The following is a 23,459-nucleotide window of genomic DNA, read 5'->3' as shown; positions in this document are numbered from 1 at the left end:
AAATGTCTAAACAAACTGCTGTTCGTGAAGATAATGGAAAATAATTGTAAGAATGGCATGTGAAGAATTCAGGGAACACAGGGGTATTTTCCATACCTCTCATATTAAATAATAACATCCATAAATTCTGCCTAAATCTACATAAAATATCTTCTTGCGTGAGATTAATATTTTAGGAAAACAAGAAATAATAATCTATATGCAAATATGTTCTCAACACCAGCCTACCCAACCATTTCTAGTCTCCTTCTTTCCCTCTCATCCTCTGGGAATTCTAGCTGGCCTGACTGCCCTCCTGGGGCACTGGGGAGATAGAAAGCACAGGGAAATATCGAGGAGAGATAAATCCTCCAAGTTGTAGGGAATCATGCCAAACCTTGCCATCTCCTTTGAGTTCAGTGGTAGGTTCCGGTTGTGACTAGAAGTCTGTGTATTGCACAACCTGGGTAAGTGAGGGGCATGGAAACTGAAGCCCTTGGGAAATGGTAGAGAAGTTGGAAAGTGATTGGAAAGGAAATCATTTGGATTTTTTATAACATATAAAGATAAATACAGTTGAACATAGGATCTAGAGCTGTAAGAAACCTTGGAGATTGTCTAGTAAACTCTTTTATTTTAGAGATAAGTGATTGAGGTTTTCAGAGAGATAAGAACTTGCTCAAGGCAAGGTCTCAGAAGTTATAAGCAGGTGAGCCATGATTTGAATTCAGACCATCTTACATGAAAATGAAATTGTTTTTACATTACTCTGTCCTCCTTTTATTCCTCCTCCTTCTGCTCCTGTTTCTTCCCTCTTCCTCTACTCCAGATCCTTCAAGGCCCAACTCCAGTTCTACTACCTCCATGAAGAAAGCCTATTAAGACTACACTTGTCTTAACTTCTTTCCCTCTCTTCTTAACTACAAAAGTCAATATTCAAATTTTATTATGTATGTACCTCTTTCACATGCATATATCTCAGTTCCTAACTAAAAGGTAAGCATCTTTACTTTTTTATATCTCAGAGAGGGCTTTACACAGTACTCATTATAACAGATTGCTAAATAAACACATCCCAATGAATTGGTTTGTTCTTTCCTCTTTCCCCTCTACTTAGGACTTTTTTTATGTTCCTCTGTAAAATTTGTGTGTCTGCATAATTGAGCTCTCCATATTTTTTTATTTCTACAGCCCTATTCTTTCTGTTTTTATTTTCTTTTCCCTTGTTTGATGAGAATGAGTGAATTCATAAAAATAATAGCTAGCAATACAGTGTTTTAAGATTTTCAAAGGGCTTCACCATGTACTATTTCACATGATCCTCACAAAAATAACCCTGAGAGGAAGGTACTATTATTTCTCCATTTTATAGATCAGTGAACTGAGGCAGAAAAGTATTAAATGATTTGCAAGTGTCTAAGACTGAATTTGAACTCAGGTCTTCCTGCTTTTAAGTTCATTGCTCTATTTACTATATCACCTAACTGCCTGCTAATATCTCAAATGTTCATGTGACTCTAAATCCATCAGGCAGCACAAGACAGTAAAAAGAATATTAGATTTGAAATCAGAAAAAAATGGGTTTGAAATCCAACGTTGCCACTTATGACCTAGGGTAAGTCACTTAATTTCTCTGTGCATCAGTTCTTCTATAGTTGAACTAGATGGCCTCCAAGTTCCCTTTTTGTTCTAAGTCTATAAATTTGTGAATTATTTTAATCACCTAATACTGTAGAAGAAAAACATTGGACCTGGAATTTTAGTACTGGTCCTGCCTCTCACTAGCTGTGAGATTTTGGGCAATCATCCATCTGAGACCCTTTAACATTAATTATAATTAATGAGTTATAAATTATTATTAGTTGATACTATATTATTAGGTTAATATTGCTTGACTAAGACTACTTCAGAGGGCTGATAGGTGGTTAAACTGAGAAAAAATATCCTCTGGAATGAAAAAGAGAACTAAATATATTTTAGAAGTTGTTAATGTTGGAGAAACATTCCAGGTGATGGAGGAGGAAGAAGTGGCACAGTGTCTACAAAATATGTGTGGTCTCTGATCTCATGGAGGTTATGGTATAGTAGGTGGATTTAAAATGTGCACAGATAATTGTATCATGATACAGTGGGATGAGTGTATTACAGATGAGGTGGCATTTCAGATGAGCACTGCGGACCTAGAAAAAGACACAAAGGAAGGGAGACAGGGAAATTCACAGAGCATGCTCAATGGACATTAAGTCTCTAAGTCTACAGAGAAACATAAAGTGGAGAAGGCACAGAAGATACATGCATGAGCTAAGGCTAGAATGTAGCATTGTATTTGACTTCAGAAGATGTTTAATTTCACATAAATGAGTTAGAACCTTTTTTCAGAATTCAATATTTACTTCTCAAGGCTCTGAGGCTTAACAATTACAACCTGGAAGGTTTTTTTATGATTTTGTTACATGTGGTCAACTCAAATATCCAATTTGTGGTGAGACACACCTTGGCATAATAGAGGACTAGCTTCAGGATCAGGTGAACATGTGTTCAAGTCCCAAAATAGACCCATACTAACTTTGTAAACATAAACAACATATTTGACTTCTCATTGCTAGAGGCAACACTTGAAGTTATGATTCAATTGCCAAACAGGTTGTTGAAAGGAGTTTTCACAGCTAGAGTCCGTTAGACTAGATGAAATCATAGGCCTAAGACAGAAAGTAGCCACCAAAGAATCTCAGTGACACTATTATAGATTTGTACACTGATTTGGGTAGAAAAACTGGTGTGATTATTGTATAAAGAAGAACGGAAACAGGAAAGAAGAGGAAAACAAATAGATCTGTCAGGAGACTATAATAATAGCTCAGGCAGGTTACAGTAAAGAACTATACCATGTTGGAGGAAGTGGCATTAAAATAAAGAGGACAGGTATGAGAAATGTTGAAGGGTTTAACTGGTTCGTTGTTAAAGATGAAGGGGACAAAAGATTCAAAGCTTCTCCTAAGGTTCTGAATGAGACATTGGGAGAATAGTAGTGCCCCTGGAAGGAAGTATTTTTTGTTTTTAATGTTGTTGTTTTGTTGTTATTATTCAAGAGAAGCAGATTATAGTAAGAGGAAAAGATAATGAACTTAGTTGTGGAAATGTTAAATTTTTCCTGCAAGTGGACCATCATGATAAAAACTATCTGTTGAGTATTTTGAGATGGGAATCCTGAAATCAAAGGTCAGAGACTGGTGTTTACAGATCTGACGTCATGGGAAGAAAGACTGTACCTGAAATTGTGTAGCTTAATGAAATTACCAAGGAAGGGAAGGTGGAATAGTAAGACAGGTCTTGGAGGAACACTCACATCCAGTGGTCAGGAAGAGGATCAGGAACTAGGAGGAAAGGAAGGAAAAGGCAGAGAATCAGGAGACTTTGTTATCTCTGAAACCTAGAGAGGAGGCATCACCTAATAGCAGGAGGTGGCCAGAAGTCTCCAATGTTAGATTGGATTCAAGAGGTATGGAATTTTTTCTTAAAAAAAGGGCACTAGATATAGTAATTAGCAGATTTTTTGAGAAATCACCTTCCTGATTATGTGATAAAATGGTTAGAATGCTGGAATTGGAGTCAGGAAGATCAAATCCAGCCTTGAGCACTTGCTGGCTCTGTGACTCTGGGAAAGTGACTCAATCTCTCACAACTTCAGTTGTTTATTATTCATAATATATAGAAGTTTGTTATTTATAATAATATCTTATTGTATTATACATTGTTATGTTATTTTATAATTATTTTATTTTATGTAAAAATTATTATAGTGCGACTTTGTTATTCATAAAATAAGGATAATAATGTACCTACCTTACAGAGTTATTTTAAGGATCAAATGAGATACACTGAAAAGCACTTTGCAAAATGTAAAAAGTTATATAAATTAAGCTATTATTAGTAATAATGAACCTGAGTTTTTAAGGTGAGATGGAACAATCAATACGTAAAGTCAAAGAAGAAGCTAATAAGAACAATAGGATTACTGAGCATCACTGAGGGGGGCCAGCTGAGGTTTTTCACCGTTACCTGTTGGTAATCCCTTTGAGCTAGATGTTGGGGATGGTATATTGAAATCCTTGCATATACACAAAGTATGTGAGAAAACAGTCATATGGTCATTTTCTGCTCTTGGTTGTGGGTATTTGGGGAAGACAGAATCAAAACAAGACACTCTGTATCAGGAGTTTAAAGGCCTGGGTTTTAATCCTGGCTACCTACATAACCTTGGACAAATTGCTTAACGTATCTGGGCATCAGTTGCTTTTCTAGTGTAGCTGGTAGAGTGTAGCATTTGGAAACAGAAGGACCTGAGTTCAAATTCCACATCTGATATAATTATGAGATCCTGGGCAAATCACCTAACCTTTGTGAGCCCCATTTCCTCATATATGAAATGGGAAGATAATAGCAGCAACCTTACATAGCTGCCTTAAGGCTCAAATAAAATAAAACAAGTAAAATGGTAGTATTAATAGCAATTTTTTCCAATTACATGTAAAGATAGTTTTAAACATTCATTTTTATTATATTTTGAGTTCCAAATTGTTCTCCCTCTCTCCCTCCTTACCCCCTCCTCAAGACAGCAAGCAATCTGGTACAGGTTACACATGTGCAAAATGATTTAAAGCTTATTTAAATGCTAAGAGAAGGAATATTGTTATTCAATCCTTCAGTTGTGTACCTATTATGAGGGTTTTCTTGGCAAAGATAATGAAAAATTTTACCTATTCCATTTCCGTTAGATTAAGCTAAAGAGAGGTTAAGTGACTTGCCCAGGGTCACACAGCTAGTAAGTGTCAGATGTTCGTGACTCCAAGCCTAGCACTCTAACTACTGAGCCATCTAGCTGCCTCTAGTAGAAGGAACAGGGTTAGGAAAATAAAGAAAATTGACTACATGATACATAAGGTCCCTTCCATTCAATTCAATAAATATGTACTTTAAAGAAATGAAACAATGTTTGCCCTCAAGGATCTTATATTCTACCTGAGGAAAATAAGGCAATCATAGATAAATACAAACAAAAATATGCATCGTAAATTTGGATGAAGGTGAGAACAAGAGCAGATCAGAAAAAGATCTGAGGGGTACCTGAGCTATGTGTTGAAAGAGGCTAGGGAATGAGGAGAAATGGCATTCTGAGTAAGGGCACAGCCATTGCAAAGGCTGAGAAATGAGAGATGAAATGTCATGTATATGAAAAAACAAAAAGGCCAGTTTGGCTAGGATATAGACATCCTAACAGAGGGTACGCAAGACCAGTCTGGAAATATAGAGTGGAGCCCGACTGCAAATTTCTTTCAGGGCCAAACACAGGAGTTTGGATTTTATGCTAGAGAGAGCAAAGAGTCACTAAAACTTCCCGTGCTGGGAGTGTGAGATCTGAGGAGGATCATAGTTGTATTTATGTGGAAATGAATAGAATAAGAGAAAAAATTGAAGCAGGGAGACCAATTAGGAGGATATTTGCCATAGAATAACTCTAAATCCCATAAAATCTTCAGCAAGACTTGAAACCACAATACCTTTATTTTACTATCTGCTGAAGGCTCTGACCCTTCATTATAGTGTAAGTGACCAGTCATCACAAAATGGGACCTTAATGCCATGGAAAACATGATTTTTGAAGTCAAAATATGCACATTTAAAAAACAACTCATATTAAAAAATTATCCTCTTACTGCCTCTGTATGCAGATATCTCCTGCATACATACATACCTACACACACACACACACACACATAGACACCCATGATGACTGCAAGCTTGCTTAACACTCATCCTAGAACTGAAAAAGGACCATTTTTTTTAAATAATTGCATTAAGAGAACAGTGAGCGAGGGCTTTTTTGCTATACAAAAATGAACAGACCAGAAATTCTCCTTTTTTCTGACCTTGGAAGCTGTTCTTGATTATCTCCCTATGCCATGACACTAAAGCTTTCTTGGTCAGTGACATTTCAGTCAAAAAATACTAGAGTGAGCTCACATGCACTTATATTTTTTTCTATAATCTGCCTTCTTAAATATTCTCTCTGACTTTCCTTTCCTTTTAGGTTTAGTGTCATGCAGAAGTTCAATGGTACCTGCTACCAGCCCATCCATTTCCTCCTTTCTGGCATCCCAGGGCTGGAGTCCATGCACATCTGGCTCTCCATCCCACTGAGTTTCATGTATGTGATTGCTTTTCTGGGAAACGGCATTATCCTCTACATTGTACAGAAAACCCCTAGCCTGCATGAGCCCCAGTATATCTTCCTGTCCATGCTGGCAGGAACAGACATGGGCATGTCTGCATCCACACTGCCCACAGTGCTTAATGTCTTCCTCTTTAATCACCCAGAGATTGAGTTTCACAGCTGCCTGGCCCAGATGTTCTTCATCCACACGTTCTCTTCCATGGAGTCTGCCATCCTTCTGGCTATGGCCTTCGATCGCTTTGTGGCCATACGCAACCCACTGCACTACACTATGGTCTTGACCCATCCTCGGATCATTGGAATGGGGCTGGCAGCTGTTATGAGGGGCATGGCCCTGATGGCACCTTTGCCCATACTGCTCAAGCGACTGCCCTTCTGCAAGAGCATCATTCTCTCCCATTCCTTCTGTTTCCATCCTGATGTGATGAAGCTGGCCTGTGGTTCCATCAGGGTCAACATTATCTATGGCTTGGCTCTTGTCCTCTGCTCCTTTGGCATTGACTCTGTGTTCATTGTCTTCTCTTATGCCCTTATCCTGAAGACAGTTCTAGGCATTGCTTCCCGAGATGGACGACTCAAAGCTCTCAACACCTGTTTGTCACATATCCTCACTGTTCTCATCTTCTATGTGCCACTTATTGCCTTGGCCTTGATCCACAGAATTGGCAAGTACCACTCCCCACTTCCCCATGTCACCATGTCCAATATCTTCCTTTTCCTCACACCTGTTCTCAACCCAATGGTGTATAGCATGAAGACGAAACAAATCAGGGCTGTTTTATTTAGGCTACTGAAGACCAGAGAAGGTGGGGGAAAGGGAAATGCAGTCTCTCATTAAAGTGACCATTAAAGTTACTCTGTTGGACTGCACTGGGAATTGGAGAAGAAGAATGGGGAGCCATATATTTCTCTCAGAATATCCTTTCTCTTCTATTTGAGATGAGATTTACCTTCAAAATTCATAAGGTTAGAATTTTGAATCTAGAAGGAAATTTGAGATGTTCTAGTCTATGGGTCCTTAAACTGTGACCTACCAAGAAGTCCATAGATAGATTTCAGGGATCTTAAGAACCTGCAACTTTTAATATATTTATAAATGAATTTCAACATAATTGGTTTCTTTTATATTTTATTTTGTGCACTTTAAAGGTTATTCTGAGGAGTTTGTATTCTTCACCTGACTTCCAAATCAATATATGGCACAAAAGGGGTAAGCATGGGCCAGTCTGACATGCTCATTTCATCTCCTGCATCTTACTTTTCTGCCCATAATAGCAACACCACCTTCGTTGAAGTCCGCATAACCTCTTGTCTAGAAAACTGCAACAGCTCCCTAATCAGATTCGACAACTCAAGTCTTTCCCCTTGGCTACTCTGTCCTCATACATTTGCCAAATAATTTTCCTTATGTACATATCTGACCAAATACACCCCTACTCAATAATCTCCAATAGCTCCCCATTGCCTCTAGGATACAATGTAAGCTCCAGTTTGGGGGTTTTAAAGCCCTTAACTACCCATCCTAACATACCTCTCCAGCCTCATTGTTCATTACTCACTTTCTACACTCTGTGATCCAGCCAAACTAGCCTTTCTTCTGTCCCTCATGCACAGCACTACACCTCTAATTTCTGTGCCCTTAAACTGGTTAATGACTGAAAAACACTCCCTTCTCCCTCATGCATCACTGAGAATCCCTCACTTCCTTCAGTTGTGGATCAAGCACAACCTTCTACAGAAAATGCTCTCTGATCACCCTAACTGCTTGGGCCTTTTCTCCCTAGTTACTTTGTATTTATCTTTCTCTTTCTTTTATATATTCTTATACTATTTGTACTTATTGTCTTCTCCATCACTATCTGTGTTCCAGAAAAGAAGGGAAAGATTATATACCCAGGTCCTCAAGTCATGCCTAAGACATAGTAATTATTTAATTAATATTTTTGGTTGATTGCTTGTTAATTATAGATAAAGAAACTGAGGTTTACACAAAGGTAGCAACTTGTTCAAGGACATATGATGTTAAATAATGGAGTTTTGATCTGAGGCCAGGCCTTTTTTATTCCATATTTTGTGCTTTTTCCAACTTTGCTATACAGATATTTTTAGTGCCTACACAGTTGAAATCACATAAGTCTATATCCTCCTCCATGTGACAGCCCTTCCAATAGTTGAACAAAGCTATCAAACCCAAAGTTAGTCTTCATTTCTCCAGGTTAAACATTATGCACAATTCTCAATCTTCATATGACAATACTTCATCGTCAGGTATGTCTATATATGCATTTGCTTTTGAGAGTATCCATGTATGCCTGCGTGTGTACTTGTACACTACGTGGTCACTGTATTGTTTGCAGAAGTTTTACTTTGCATAAGAAGCAAACTCTTGCCTTTCCCTCATCAACATTCTCTCCACTCGAACTATTGATAGGAAACACTATTCTGGCTCCTCCAGCTGAGTCAAGGTCTGGCACAGTATTAGCTCCAACATTCTTTCTTCTCTCTGAGGATCAAGCTCCAGGGAAAACACCTGATAAGATGTTGCTCTCATACCCTCCATGGCATAACCCTCGCGTAAATATGGACATAGCTGCTTGCTGTCTTCCCTATTGCTGCAACACCCCCGCCCCACACACATACACACACACACACACACAACCATTCCTAGAACCCAAACCTCCTGAGACCATGGCTTAGAAGCATGATCATACTTGCTCAGGGACTGTTAGAGAGCACTACACATGGACACCTCTCCCCACCACACTTTCCACCTTTGGGAACTATAAGTAAATTAATACTGAAATTGATAATGGGAAGATTTTATCAATCAGCTGTCTTATAGGGATACCCATCATCCCTGTAATTCTTCAAATGAAAACAGCTTACCCCTTTATTTCCTATTTCTCTCATGATAATATAAGCTCCTTGAGGTTAGAGGAAGACTCACTTTTATATTTGTACCCCAAGTTCTTACATTAGTTTTTGACACATAGTAGGGCTTAACAAATTCATTATTAACAAATTAACATTCATTCGTATACAGGGACAGGTGCCTGAGGGACTATGTGGGCTCTATATGGGAGGAAAGGTTTTTTTATTATTTTTTAATGTAGAATATTTCAAGAATTTGCATGTCATCTAGGTGTAGAAGCCATGTTAATCATTTCTGCATCATCCCAGTTTTAGTGTATGAGCTGCCATAACAAGCATGAGGAAAGGCCATTTAATTCATATATTGAAAACTAGAAAATTTCCTTCCCTTAGCAAATGGGGTAAAACCAAACTTCTTAAATCAGGCTTCATTAAAAATAGCCATGAGAGCAATTGTCCCAAGTTTCAGGGGTTTTGTGCAGCTGTTTTCAGAGATATATCTAGGGACCTCTAGATTCTTAGTTCCTCCAAAGTGGTATGATTAAAAGAGAGGTGATTACTTCTCTCCTGGTTTGTGCTCTGGTCCATCAGCAACCATAAGCAATCTTTTCTGCCCTGGAACTGTGAGGAGGATTCCCTCTCCACAGCTGCCACCAACTCCACCACACCAGTCCTCCTCCTCACCCCAGGACTGCCACCCAGGCCTTTGACCCAGATCAGCTTCTCTATTCCCCTACCTTCTGTTGCCTGAGAGCTCCAGGAGCAGCTGCTACTGGGGAAGTGGCTGCTGCCACCCTGGGCCTGGGCCTGGGGCTCTTGCCAGACCCTGCTCCAGAACTTTCTAATGAACTTTGAAGCTGTCTTTAGAGTTTGTGGTTTGAAAAATCTGGAAACTCCAGCAGCTGCCAGTGTTTCAATGCCATGAGGCCTGCTCCAGTCTTTTCTGGTCCAGCATGGCCCACGCTGGGCTGTGCTTTACTCAGTGCACAGTGTGATATATCTTTCCTTTCAGCCTTCCAGATTGTCTTGGGCTGGAAATCTGCTTCACTCTGTCATTTTGTGGCTTCTACTGCTCTAGAATTTGTTTAGACTCATTTTTACAGGTATTTCCAGGGATTGGGAGTAGAGCTCAATTAGGTCCCTCCTTCTACTCTTCCATCTTGGCTCCACCCCCCATATACTTCTTATTCAGGTATGAGTTGAATTAGATGACTTCTGAGATGCTTTCCAACCCTGGCATTCTTTGACGCTATGGGTTTAATTGTACATAGGAGTCTGCAGAAGGATAATTTTTTTAACATTTACTTTATTTTTATCTTTTTTTAATACTTTATTTTTCAAATTATGTATAAAAATGAATTTTAACACTATTTTTAAAAATTTTGATTTCCAAATTTTCTTCCTTTCCTTACCTCCACCCTCCTAAGGTGGTAAGCAATTATACATGTTATACATGTGCAATCATGTAAAACATTTCCATATTAGTCATGTTCTGAAAGAAGAAACAGATCAAAAGAAAAAAGCCACAAAAAGCAAAGTGAGGATAGTATGCTTCGATCTGCATTCAGACTCCATCAGTTCCTTCTCTGGATGTGAATAGCATTTTGGATCATCAGTCCTTTGGAATTGTCTTGGATCATTGTATTGCTGAGAATAGTGAAGTCATTCATAGTTGACCATTGTACAATCTTGACTGTGTACAATGTTCTCCTAGTTCTGCTCACTTCACTTTGTATCAGTTCATGTAAGTCTTTGCAGGTTTTTCTGAAATCCGCCTTAACATATACTTCATTAACTTCAAAGCAAGTTTGATATTAGGAAAAGGTAAAAAAAAATACATTGAAAGATATTGCTAAGGAGTAAGAAATGAAGGCAACTAAAGACTGAGAGAACATGAAAAAGCCTCACACCTGTTTATCAGGAATATTGTCTTCAAAACCAAGCAGGGTGGCTCATACCTTAATTAATGCTGCCAGGGAAGCTGAGGTCAATGGATGAGTTGAGCTTAAGCATCCTGGGCTGCACCAGACTGAAACTGACCAGGTGTCCACACTAAGTCTAACACCGATATGAGCCCCATGCTGGGGGGAGGGGGGAGTCCCACGGGGTTGCCTAGGGAAGGGCAAGTTAGCCCGATTCAGAGATAGAGTAGTTCAAGTTCCTATGCCTATCAGCAGTGGACTCAAGGCCTTTGTATTACCAGTCTGAGTGAAATAGGGAAATTCAGTCTCAAAAAATGGATGGGGTACAGCTGTGGAACAAAATCACCAAAAGGCATGATAGAGAAATTTATTAAATCTTATTAGTTACAAATGTGGAAATCATCTCAATCAGCTGTGTAGTCAGGTCTTTTATTTAATAGGGATAAAACTCTATCAGATTGGAAGAGTAAATGAAAATGAGAAAATGACATGCAACAAAACAACTCAAATGTTGTCTTTAAATAAGTTGTTGATGCTTTAAAAGAAGGGTGGTAGAATATATTAATAGAATCAGCACAAATTATCGCCATTTCCAAAGGAGTTTAACTGATTTAAATCAATTGACAACAAAGAGACCAAAAGCACTAAGGAAAAAAAAAAGATATTGATCCCCTCAGTTCCCATGTCTTACACCTTCATGCCACTGTAGCTACACGGTTGTTGGCTATACTCTTGATCTCACCATTACTCACAGGGTTTTGACTGCTGTAATCAAGGATGTCCTTTCAGACTCTATATCTTACTCCTTTTTTAAATTAGATTTTTAAAAAATTTTTAGTTTACTACATTTAGTTTTACATGTTCTTGAGTTTCAAATTTTCTTCCCTTTCCTCCCCTCTCCCCTCCCGTCCTCCCCAAGCCAGCATGCAGTCTGATATAGATTCTACATAAACCTTCTCATTAAACTTATTAACACAATAGTCAAGTTGCCAAGAAGAACTATGACCAATGGAATGAATCATGAGACAGAACAAACAAAACCAAAAAAAAAAAAAAGGAAAAAAGAAAAAAAAAGTGAACAAATAGTTTGCCTGAATCTGCATACTTCACAGTTCTTTCTCTGGATGTAGCTAGTTTTTCCATCATGAGTCCTTTGGAGTTGTCTTTCAGCCAAGTCTATCAAAGTTAGTCATCACAGAATCAATGTGTCTGTGGTTGTGTATAATGTTGTCCTGATTCTGCTCCTCTCACTCAGCATCATATCATGTAGGTCTTTCCTGGTTATTATAAAGTCCATATCTTCCCCATTTCTTACAGCACAACAGTATTCCATTACATTTATATACCACAACTTGCTCAGCCATTCCCCAATTGATGGGCATCCCCTTGATTTCCAATTCTTTGCCACCACAAAAAGAGAAGCTATAACTATTTTTGTACATATAGGTCCCTTTCCCACTTGTGTGATCTCTTTGGGATATAGCCCTGGGAGTGGTATTGCTAGGTCAAAGGGTATGAACATTTTCATAGCCCTTTGGTCATATTTTCAAATTGCTCACCAAAATGACCGCATCTGTTCACAACTCCACCAACAATGTATTAATGTTCCAATTTTCCTACAACCTCTCCAGCATTTATCATTTTCCTGTTTTGTCATGTTAGCCAATCTGACAGGAGACATGTGGTACCTAAGAGTTGTTTTGATTTGCATTTCTCTAATCAATAGTGATTTAGAGCATTTTTACATATGCCTGTAGATATCTTTAATTTCTTCCTCTAAAAACTGCCCATTCATATTATTTGACCATTTCTCAGTTGGGGAATGACTTTTATTCCTCTAAATTTGGCTTAGTTCCCTGTATATTTTAGATATGAGGCCTTGTCAGAGACATTGGTTGTAGAGATTTTCTCCTAATTTTCTCCTTCCCTCCTAATCATTGTTGTATTGGCTTCGTTTATACAAAAACTTTTCAGTTTATCATAATCAAAATTATCCATTTTGCATTTTATAATGCTCTCTATCTCTTGTTGGGTCATGAATTCTTCCCTTTCCCATAAGTCTGACAGGTAAACTATTCCTTGCTTTCCCAAATTGCTTATAGTATCAGCCTTTATTCCTAAATCATGTTCCCATTTTTACTTTATTTTTGTATATGGTATAAGATATGAGTCTATGCCCAGGTTCTGCCATAATATTTTCCAGTTTTCCCTGCAGTTTTTGTGAAACCGTGAATTCTTAACACAGAAGCTAGATTCTTTGGGTTGATCAAAGAGTAGATTGCTATAGTCGGTGACTTCTTCATCTTGTGTATCTAACCCATTCCACTGATTTACCACTCTGGTTCTTATCCAGTACCAGGTAGTTTTGAGGACTGCTGTTCTATAGTACACTTTGATATCTGGTATGGCTAGGCCAGCTTCCCTAGCATTTATATTCATTAATTTCCTTGATATTCTGGACTTTTTGTTCTTCCAAATGAATTTTGTCATTATTTTAACCAGCTCTGTAAAATAATTTTTGATAATTCGATTGTTATGGCACTGAATAAGTAAATTAATGTAGGTAAAATTGTCATTTTTATTATATTAGCTCGGCCTAACCATGAGTAACTTATGTTATTCCATTTAATTACATCTGACTTTATTTGTGTGAGAAGTGTTTCGTAATTGTGTCCATATAGTCCTGGGTTTCTCTTGGCAGGTAGACTTGCAAATATTGTTATAGTGTACACAGTAACTTTAAATGGAATTTCTCTTTATCTCTCTTGCTGTTGGGCTTTGTTACTAATATATAGGAATGCCAAGGATTTATGTGGGTTTATTTTATATCCTGCAACTTGGCTAAAGTTGTTTATTATTTCAAGTAGTTTTTTACTTGAATCTCTAGGATTCTCTAAGTAAATCATTACATCATCTGCAAAAAGTGATAATTTACTTTCTTCTTTGGCTATTCTAATTCCTTCAATATTATTTCTCCTCTTATTGCTACAGCTAAAGTTTCTAGTACCAAATTGAATAATAGGGCTGATAATGGTCATCCTTGTTTCACCCTTGATTTTATTGGGAATGCATCTAGCTTATCCCCATTACACACAATGCTTGCTGATGGTTTTAGGTATATGTTATTTATAATTTTAAGGAAGACTCAATTTATTCCTATGCTTTCTAGTGTTTTTAATAGGAATGGGTCAAAAGCTTTTTCAACATCTATTGAGATAACCATATGGTTTCTGCTAGTTTTGTTGTTGATATGATCAATTATGCAGATAGTTTTCCTAATATTGAACCAGCCTTGCATTCCTGGAATAAATCCTACCTGGTCATAGTGTATTATTCTTGAGGTAAGTTGCTGTAATCTTTTTGCTAATATATTATTTAAAATTTATGCATCAATATTCATTAGGGAAATTGGTCTATAATTTTCTTTCTTTGTTTTGACTCTTTCTGCTTTAGGTATCAGTACAATATTTGTGTCATAAGAAAGAATCAGGTAGGACTCCTTTGTCACCTATTTTCCCAAATAGCCTGTAAAGTATGGGAATTAATTGTTCGTTAAATATTTGATAAAATTCATGTGTAAAAACCATCTGGATGGTCCTGGAGATTTTTTTTCCTAGGGAGTTCGTGGCTGGCTTGCTCAATATATTTTTCAGAGATGGGGTTATTTAGGTAATTTATTTCCTCTTCCATTAACCTGAGTAATTTATATTTTTGTAAATATTCATCCATATCCTTCAAGTTATCAAATTTATGGGCATACAATTGGGCAAAATAATTCCTAACTATTATTTTAATTTCCTCTTCATTTGAGGTGAATTCATCCTTTTCATTTTTGTTACTGGTAATTTTGTTTTCTCCTTTCTTTTTTAAATCAAATTTACCAAAGTTTATTAATTTTATTGCTTTCTTTCCATAAAACCAGATCTTAGTTTTATTTATTAGCTCAATAGTTTTCTTCATTTCAATTTTATTAATCTCTCCCTTGATTTTCAATATTTCTAACTTGGTATCTAGTTGGGGATTTTCAGTTTGTTCTTTTTCTAGTTTTTTTTTTCAGTTGCATGCTCATTTCTTTGATCTCATTTTTATCTATGTTATTCATGTAAGCATTTAGAGATATAAAACTTCCCCTAAAAACTGCTTTTGCCACATTCCATAAATTTTGGTATGTTGTCTCATTATTGTCCTTCTCTTGAACAAAATTATTAATTGTTATTATAATTTGCTCTTTGGCCTACTCATTCTTTAGGATTAGATTATTTAGTTTCCGATTACTTTTTAGTTTATCTTTCAATGGTCTTTTATTACAAATAATTTTAATTGTATCATGATCTGAGAAGGATGCATTGACTAATTCAGCCTTCCTGCACTGGATTTTGAGATTTTTATGCCTTAGTACATGAACAGTTTTTGAATATGTGCCATGTACTGCTGTGAAAAAAGTATATTGCTTTTCATCTCCATTCAGTTTCCTCCAGAGATCTGTCATCTTTGCCTTTCCTAAAATTCTTTTCACCTTCAGACTTCTTTCTTGTTTATTTTGAGGTTAGATTTATGAAGTTCAGAAATGGGGAGGTTGAAGTCCCCCACTAGTACGATTTTGCTGTCTATTTATTCCTGTAACTCCCTTAGCTTCTCCTCTAAGAATCTGCATGCTATAACACTTGGTATATATTTGTTAAATAATGATATTGCTTCATTGTCTATGGTGTCTTTTAGCTAGATATAGTGTCCTTCCTTATCTCTCTTAATTAGATCTACCTTTGCTTTTGCTTTGTCTGAAATTAAGATTGCTACTCCTGCTTTTTTTTTTTGCTTTAGCTGAAGCACAATATCTTCTACCTGAAGCACAATATATTCTATTCCATCCTTTTACTTTTATGCTGAGTGTATCCCCCTTTTTCAAATGTGTTTCTTGTAAACAACATATTGTAGGATTATTGATTTTTAATCCATTCTGCTACCAGCCTCCATTTTACGGGAGAGTTCATCCCATTCACATTCACAATTATGATTACAAGCTGTGTCTTTTTCTTCCATCCTGTTTCACTCCCCCCATTTATGCTTACATTTCTCCCTCCCTCCTTCTGCTCCTCAAAAGAGTTTTGCTTTTGACCACTGCCTTCCTCAATTTATGCTCCCTTTTGATTTGCCTCCCTTATCTTACTCTTTTTCTGTTGCTACTTCTTCCCTCTCTTCTGACCACCCCCACTTTCTTTTCCCTTTCCTCTCCTACTGCCTGTAGCACAAGTTTGATTTCTATAGTTTTGAGAAAGAAAATGAAATATGTGGGACCCTCTACCATATAAGCCTGAATGACTGTATAGGTCCCTGGGCAAAGTGGAGATCACTTGAGAAAGGCAAGTAGTCTTCTTGATTTATAGTCCAGGGTAGGCTTTTGTGTTTTCTATTGGGTGAAAAGAAGCTAGATTTGGTGCATTGTTACCCTGAGTACTTTTATGTGTAAGGGTAAGCTCCTTTCGCATTTTGAGTGGGTACTTCTGTAGGATACATAAAGACAGAGGCAGTAAGACATTGTAACTAGAGACCTGGCCTTAGAATCAGGCAGTTCAAGCCTTGCCTCTGACACAGATTTGCTGAGTAAGCCTGAGTAAGTCATGTGAGTTTCAATACTTCATACCTCTCTCTAAGACTCCAAGTTATAGAACAGATAATGGATCCGCGTTGGTAAAGGGAGTTTCTCCACCAGGAGTTCCCCATATTAATGAAATCATAGATCTGTTACAAAGAACAAATAAGGTCAGCATGGGGATATAAGGTCTTAGAGATTTTGAATGGTCACATTTACATAGTAAACAATCTATTTACGTTCTTTTAAAAAAATAAGCCTTTATTAAGTACCTGCTATGGACCAAGGACTATGCTAAGGAATTTACAAATATTATATTATCTGATATTATGTACTTGACATATGTCAGGCACTCTACTAAGCATCAGAGATAGGAAGACAAAAGTGAAAGGGCCCTGACCCTACAAGAGTTTCAGTTTCAATAAAGGAAACAATATATACACAATGTATACAAAATGAATGCAATATAGTTCAATGTCAAAACCACCTGGAGTGTGAAAACCAAAATGGCACAGTTATACCTGCTGATGTCAGAAAAATGAGAAAAATGAAACTGTCTCCTAGTTGCATTATCTTTCCTTAAAAGGTCAGGAATATAGTTTGCAATCTCCTGCTTGACATGCATGGTCTCAATACGTATTCTCTACTCATTTTTATGACAGAAGAGGAGAGACTTACAGTTGAGACCCATAGAACCATGAAGCCCGGTGCTACTTGGTAGTATTTAGGCAAATAGCCATTGTTTTGTTTGTACAATAGCCCATGGAGATGAAAATTTGGGAATTATAAGAGACAGTCACCATAATCTAAGATGAAGTCCCTGAGCAAAAGGAATGGTCCCCATACCAGACAGAGGACTAGAAAGAAGAGGAAAAAAATAATAGACATTGATCAATGTCACAGATAACAGGGGAATCTGACCTAGAAAAGATGAGACTTAGGGAAGAGTTATTGTTAAATATTTAGCAAGTTATCATAAAGAAAAGAGATCAGGTTTATTCTGCTTGACTCTAGAGCATAAATACCAGAAGCCATGAAAAGTAATTGTACAGAGGCACATTTTGGCTCTGTGTAACAACATTTTCTGAGCAACTGAGGCTCTCTGATTCTAGACTGGGAGATAATGAAATTCCCATTATAGGCCATATATAGCAGAGGATGGATGATGAAGGGTCTTGATGTCTTAAGTTTATAACTTGAAGAGATCTCAGAGATGATGTATTCTATCCTTTCATACTGTACAAACAGAAACTGTGCAGCGGAGAGATTAAACAACTTGTCTAAGGTCACACAAGAAGTCAATAGCACAGCCAAGAATAAAACCCAGATCCACTGACTCAAAATTCAGTGTACTTTCTAGAATTTTTTTTTCTTTCTTTATATAACAGAGAGGATAACTTGTGAGATACCTTCCAACTCTGAAACTCTATGATGCCACATGATTTGCATGAGAAAAAAGAGAAATGCAGTAGTGGAGTGTATGAATAGAAATCTAATATCCAGAATGAGGTAAATGAGAGTCATCTTGCCTCCTGCTTTGGTCATCCATCTGAAATATTGTATTTGTTTTTGCTACATTTTTAGGAAGGAAATTAAGAGACTAAATCATATTTAGAAGACGGAGCTTCTTTGATAGCTTCAAATATTAGAAGGACCATAAAATGGAAAGAGAATTAAAATTTAGTTTCCTGGTCTTATCAAGTAGAACTAAGATAAATGAGGAGATGCTAAGAAAAGAAAAAATTCAACAAGACAAAGAAAAATATTTCTAACACTTCAAATTGTCCAAAAATAAAATAGTACGAATTGGAGGATAATGAATTCTCTATGACTGAGAGTCTTTAAATAGAGCCCATACATGGAAATGTGTTTTACATGATGATACATGTATAAACTATGTCAAATTGCCTTCTCAAAGTGGAGGGTAAGGAAGGAGAGAATTTGGAAATCAAAATTTGTAAAAAAAAAAAAACGTGTTAAAATTGTTGTATATATAATTGGGGGGAAAAGAAAACATTAAATGGGAAAAATAGAGCCTGTATTATCCCCTATTGGGTGTTTCAACAATCTGGCTAGCAGCTTCTGTGGGGGTGTAAGATCCACGAATAACCACCACCCAGAAAGCTGCCAACAAGCAGCAAAAGCACAGGTTCTTTTGATCTGCTTTAGTAAGGAAAGCAACGATAAGGGGTTGACAAGTTTACTTTAATCCAGCATACAGACAGCATTCATTTAGTTCAGGGGAAAAATCCAGCAGCCTGGACTTCAGAACAAAATACAAACCAATTACAAATATCAACAGACAGACCTTGTCTAATACAAATCATAATACATAGTTACCAGAGTTTAACAAAGTCCCAGCATCTGGGTTACAAGCTGGAGGGCCCTTAGCTACAGCTGCTTGGAGTCGGCTCCTCATCAGCACACCAGCATGAGTGAGAGCCCTAAACAAATTACAAACATCAACAGACAGACCAAATACAGATTCATAGTTACCAACATCTAGGTTCAGCCCAGGACCTCTTAATGTGGGCTGGCCCAGAGTCACTCACGCCACCACTGCTGTGCGTAAGAGCTCCAAAGAATAGGAAACCAACCCCTGGTTTTATATCTCTTTCAGGGTCAGGGGTGAGTCACACATGCGACTCACCCACATGACCTAAAATCGTCACAAAGAGACGACTTAAACCCATGTGGTCTAAGAGCCTCTGATGTCCCAAACCTATCACTCAAACTCATGTGTAAACTAGGCTCTCTCTTAGTTAGCCCCACCTGGGGCCCCACCTTGGTTACCAAGTCACACCCACATAGGTTTAGGAACTAACTGGTGTTTGGCCCTGGGGCTTAGCACCTGGTAAGACTCAAAGACACTTAATTAATCATTTTAAAACAGTAAGAAAGTCCCAACTCAATTGATATTACACTGGGATACTATAGTATGGTTAATACATCAAGTATGAATTGGAGTAGGTTATAGTATAATATAACATAATAGAACATAATAGAATAGAATAGAATAGAATAGAATACAATACAATACAATACAATATAATACAACACAATACAATATAACTCTTCAATTCTTTCTAATTCTAATTGTGGGTGACACAAATCCAAGGGTTAGCCTTGGAAAAGAGAAAACGTTCTCTACAATGGGGAGAAAGGATATTAGAATACGTGGGGTAAGAATGGAGTTTTGAAATGAGGAAGTAGAGAGGTAAAGAAGCTTACAGTGAATAGCTTTAATATCTGTTATATGATCTGCTGAGATTTGCGGGTGTCCGTAAAGGTGGGGATGGAATCTTCCAAAGACTGGGCATGGTTTGTAACAATCACTGTAGACTCTATTAGGAAATGCATATAGCTAGAGCCTGATTATTGCAAATAAAGAATCCCCTGAAATGGTCACATGTGTAAATTAAAATTCACACTATTTGAATGAATAATTATGTAAAACAGAGTCTTCTATTCCAGGAGAATAGAAGTTTAGATTGTGAATTTTAATAATCTACCCACTTCAGTTAATTCATTATTCCCACTAATCATGACTTAGTAGTAAAATATCTGGAGAGGCAATGGGGCTAGCTTTATTATGCATTATTTGACCAGTGTGGTTCAAGTGACCTATTTAAGATAAGGAAGATTAAATATTGTAATGTAATGTAAAGGCCCTTGGAAGAGGTGTCAAGTTACTTAGGTTAGATATGTTGGCCTTTTTAGGAAACTACTCTGTGACCTTGGGCAAGTTATTGTTTTATCTGTCTGAGCCTCAGTTAAAATGCTAAAAACGAAAAATGATGTTGCAAAAGAATAAATGAAATAATAAACAAGAAAATCATTTGAAAATTCAAAAGTGCTGCACCAAAGTAAACTATTATTAATTTCCTCAAAATCAGTTAATCAACTTATGCAATGAATAAATTGAATGAATAAACCTGTAAAAATCTGGTCTGGGTAAGAGATACAACCCAGATCCCCAGAAGTGAGTATATGTAGTCTTCTCACTTGACCACTCAAACTGGTCTACAAACTATTTACAATATATCACATATGATCCTTGATGTTGTGATTTATTTTTATTATTTTTAATGGATCCCACATGTCTAAAATGAATCACTCTATACCTCTGCCAGAAAGACAGACAACTAACATTCATTTAATCTCTATTATTGTTATGTGCTGGGTATACAAGAAAATTCAGAACAAAACCAAACAATATTCAACAACAACAAAAACAGTCCCTGCTCTCAAGGAGTTCACAGTCTAATGGGAGAGACAACATGTAAATAATTAAGTAGAAATGACTCTATAGACAGGATAAAGTGGATGTAGTCTCTGAGTGAAGGCATCACAATTAAGGAGCACTAGGAAAGACTTCTTGCAGAAGGTGAGACTTCATCTGAGACTTGAAGTGAGACAAGAAAACTCATAGGCAGAAATAAGAAGAGAATTTCTGGCTTGCTTCAAGGCACAGCTCAGTTACCTCCACCTGCAAGAGGACTTTCCTAACCTGACCCCAGTTTGATCTCTCCCATTTGTTTAGCACATACATAATTCCTCAGGAAATTACTTTATATTACTTTATATGTATTTTGTTTGCATCCATGTATTCAGGTTCAATCCTTCAAATTCAATTTAAACAGAACTGTTTGAATTTTGTCTTTATGCTTCATTGATGACAATGCATGAGGGTCATAATATTTATTTTTTACCTTTGAAGTTTTTAGTAACTAATGTGGATCTGATGCATAGGAGGTACCAGATAAATGTGAAAAATGTTGAATTGAATTAAATACTAGTCAGAGGGAGCTTAGAAATCTTTCCCCATGCTTTCTTGCAGAAGCAGAATTGGATTTTTTTTTTGTGGGGAATGAGATAGGACGGAAAGAAGAAGTAGGAACATCCTGGAAAGATAAGAGAGAGACATACATGGAGACAGAGACTGAAAGTGACAAAGAGATATACAAAAAACAAAAAGAGAGAGGCAAAAAAACACAGAGAGAAAGAGAATTGAAGAGCATCCTTACATCTATCCATAATGTCTCATTCCTTCACTTATACAAATTCAGAAAAGTAATCTCTGAAAAATTAAATGGAGACAGGCAGGATAATCAACATGTCAAGAGGATGTCTGAGCAGCTAGGTGTAATGGAACATGTAAGTTTGTAATATTTGAAGGGTCTTTGGAGTTCTGAGCTGGAATGGGACTAACAACCAGCCCCAGAACGGTAACAAGGGAGAGGAGATCAGAAATGGAATGCCCAATGAGTGGCTGGTTCACTTCTAGCCCAGATAAGATAAGGAGACCCAGTCAAAAGAAAATAACCAAGGACACTCACTCTGCTTAAGACCATGGTCCAGAACTAGAACTTTGTTTTCCATTTCCCAGGGAAGACATATTTCAGCAAATGCCAGAAATTATCCCCTCAGTTTTTCCAGCTGCCAAAGGACTTCTGCAGAGCAGCACGTATTTGTTTAGTTTTCAGACTGTAGATAATTGGGTTGAACATAGGAGGCATGAAGAGATAAATGTTGCCTAGAACAGCATGGGTTAGAGGGGAACTCTTTCGACTGATTCGATGCAACAATGTTATTGCTAGATGTGGTATGTAGAAGATGAGGACAATGAAGATGTGGGAAAGGCAGGTGTTCAGTGCCTTGAGCTGACCTTCTCTAGAAGCAATTCCCAGCACAGATCGAAGGATTAGGGAATAGGAGAGGACAATAAGCAAGGAGTCCACTACAAAAGAGCAGATGACCAAGACTAGACCATAGAAGATATTGATCTTGACAGGACCACAGGCCAGCTTCATGACATCAGGGTGGAGGCAATAGGAGTAGGAGAGGGTCTGGCCTTTGCAGAAAGGCAGCCTCTTGAGGAGGATAGGCAATGGAGTCATGAGTGCTATGCCCCTCACAAAAGCTGCCAGGCCCATTTTAGTGATGCGTGGATGGGTGAGGATGGTGGTGTAGTGCAATGGGTGGCTAATGGCCACAAAGCGGTCAAAAGCCATAGATAAGAGAATCCCTGATCCTGTAGAGGAGAAGGTATGAATAAAGAAGAGCTGGCTAAGGCAGCCATCAAATGCAATCTCATGATGACCAAAGATAAAAACCTTAAGCACTGAGGACAAAGTTGAGATGGACAAGCCAATATCAGCTCCTGCCAACATGGAGAGGAAAAGATATTGGGGCTCCCAGAGGCTGCGCTCAATCTTGACCAGATATAATAATGTGCAATTGCCAGCCAGAGTGATGATGTACATAAGGCTCAGAAGTGGGCTTAGCCACATGCGGGCCCCTGCCAGTCCTCGGAGACCCGTCAAAATGAAGACAGATGGCTGAAAGTCAGTGCCATTGGATGATGGCAAAATGTCATGGGAAGGGTCCTTCTCAGAGTAATTCCAAGGCATGGATACTGGATAGGGAAGCAGAGAAAGATGTTAGATGTGAATGAATGTGCAAAGATTATGGCAAATAAATATTGATGATGTACAGAGCAACCTCTGTACCATGACCTGAAGGGAGATGCCATTGAGCAAATAATGGAGAGACAAAAGGTCACATAGTGTAAGGAAAAAAAATACACCTTATAGAGCCTTTTGGAATGTACTTGAGATTAGATATTATCTTCTGTGAATACCAATGAGACTTATATTTGCCCTGAGATTACAACAAACAGACTGAATAGTCCTAAGCCTAAGCAAGATAAGAAGGATTCAGGTATCTAGGCAGCCAGTCAGAATTGTGAATGTGGAGTCAGAACAATCTGCTAGCTATGTGACCTTGACAAGTCACTCAAAATTTCTTAGTCTGAGTTTCCTTATCTGTAAAATGGGGATAATAATAGTATCTACCTCATAAG

At 37.6% G+C, this 23,459-nt stretch overlaps 2 protein-coding genes across 2 annotated transcripts; one reads left to right on the top strand and one right to left on the bottom strand.

Annotated features, from left to right (window-relative positions):
* The first annotated feature begins 6,077 nt into the window (after positions 1-6,077).
* On the top strand, positions 6,078-7,049 carry LOC118836579 (olfactory receptor 51I2-like). The gene has a single exon (XM_036743825.1). It carries the CDS (start codon positions 6,078-6,080, stop codon positions 7,047-7,049), a length of 972 nt encoding a protein of 323 aa, XP_036599720.1.
* A 4,038-nt stretch (positions 7,050-11,087) lies between these two features.
* On the bottom strand, positions 11,088-23,007 carry LOC118836578 (olfactory receptor 51I1-like). Its single transcript, XM_036743824.1, has 3 exons — positions 22,046-23,007; positions 15,427-15,530; positions 11,088-11,194 (listed from the first exon to the last, which is right to left on the bottom strand). Exons 1-3 carry the CDS (start codon positions 23,005-23,007, stop codon positions 11,088-11,090), a joined length of 1,173 nt encoding a protein of 390 aa, XP_036599719.1.
* Positions 23,008-23,459: the final 452 nt, after the last annotated feature.

This window comes from Trichosurus vulpecula, chromosome 2 (genome assembly GCF_011100635.1).
Source record: "Trichosurus vulpecula isolate mTriVul1 chromosome 2, mTriVul1.pri, whole genome shotgun sequence".
NCBI classification, from domain to species: domain Eukaryota; kingdom Metazoa; phylum Chordata; class Mammalia; order Diprotodontia; family Phalangeridae; genus Trichosurus; species Trichosurus vulpecula.
Note: the sequence above shows the minus strand (reverse complement) of the source record. Positions and strands in the feature narration are given on the sequence as shown.

What these genes read in the sequence shown, in the direction of transcription:
- LOC118836579 (XM_036743825.1), top strand. Translation starts at nt 6,078, where the DNA reads ATGCAGAAGTTCAATGGTACCTGCTACCAGCCCATCCATTTCCTCCTT.
- LOC118836578 (XM_036743824.1), bottom strand. Translation starts at nt 23,007, where the DNA reads ATGCCTTGGAATTACTCTGAGAAGGACCCTTCCCATGACATTTTGCCA. An exon ending in ATACGTGCTGCTCTGCAGAA is followed by an intron (nt 15,531 to 22,045) that starts GTCCTTTGGCAG and finishes TAAACAAGAAAG; the next exon opens with AAGTCTGAAGGTGAAAAGAA. An exon ending in TTTTTTCACAGCAGTACATG is followed by an intron (nt 11,195 to 15,426) that starts GCACATATTCAA and finishes GCCCTTCCCTAG; the next exon opens with GCAACCCCGTGGGACTCCCC.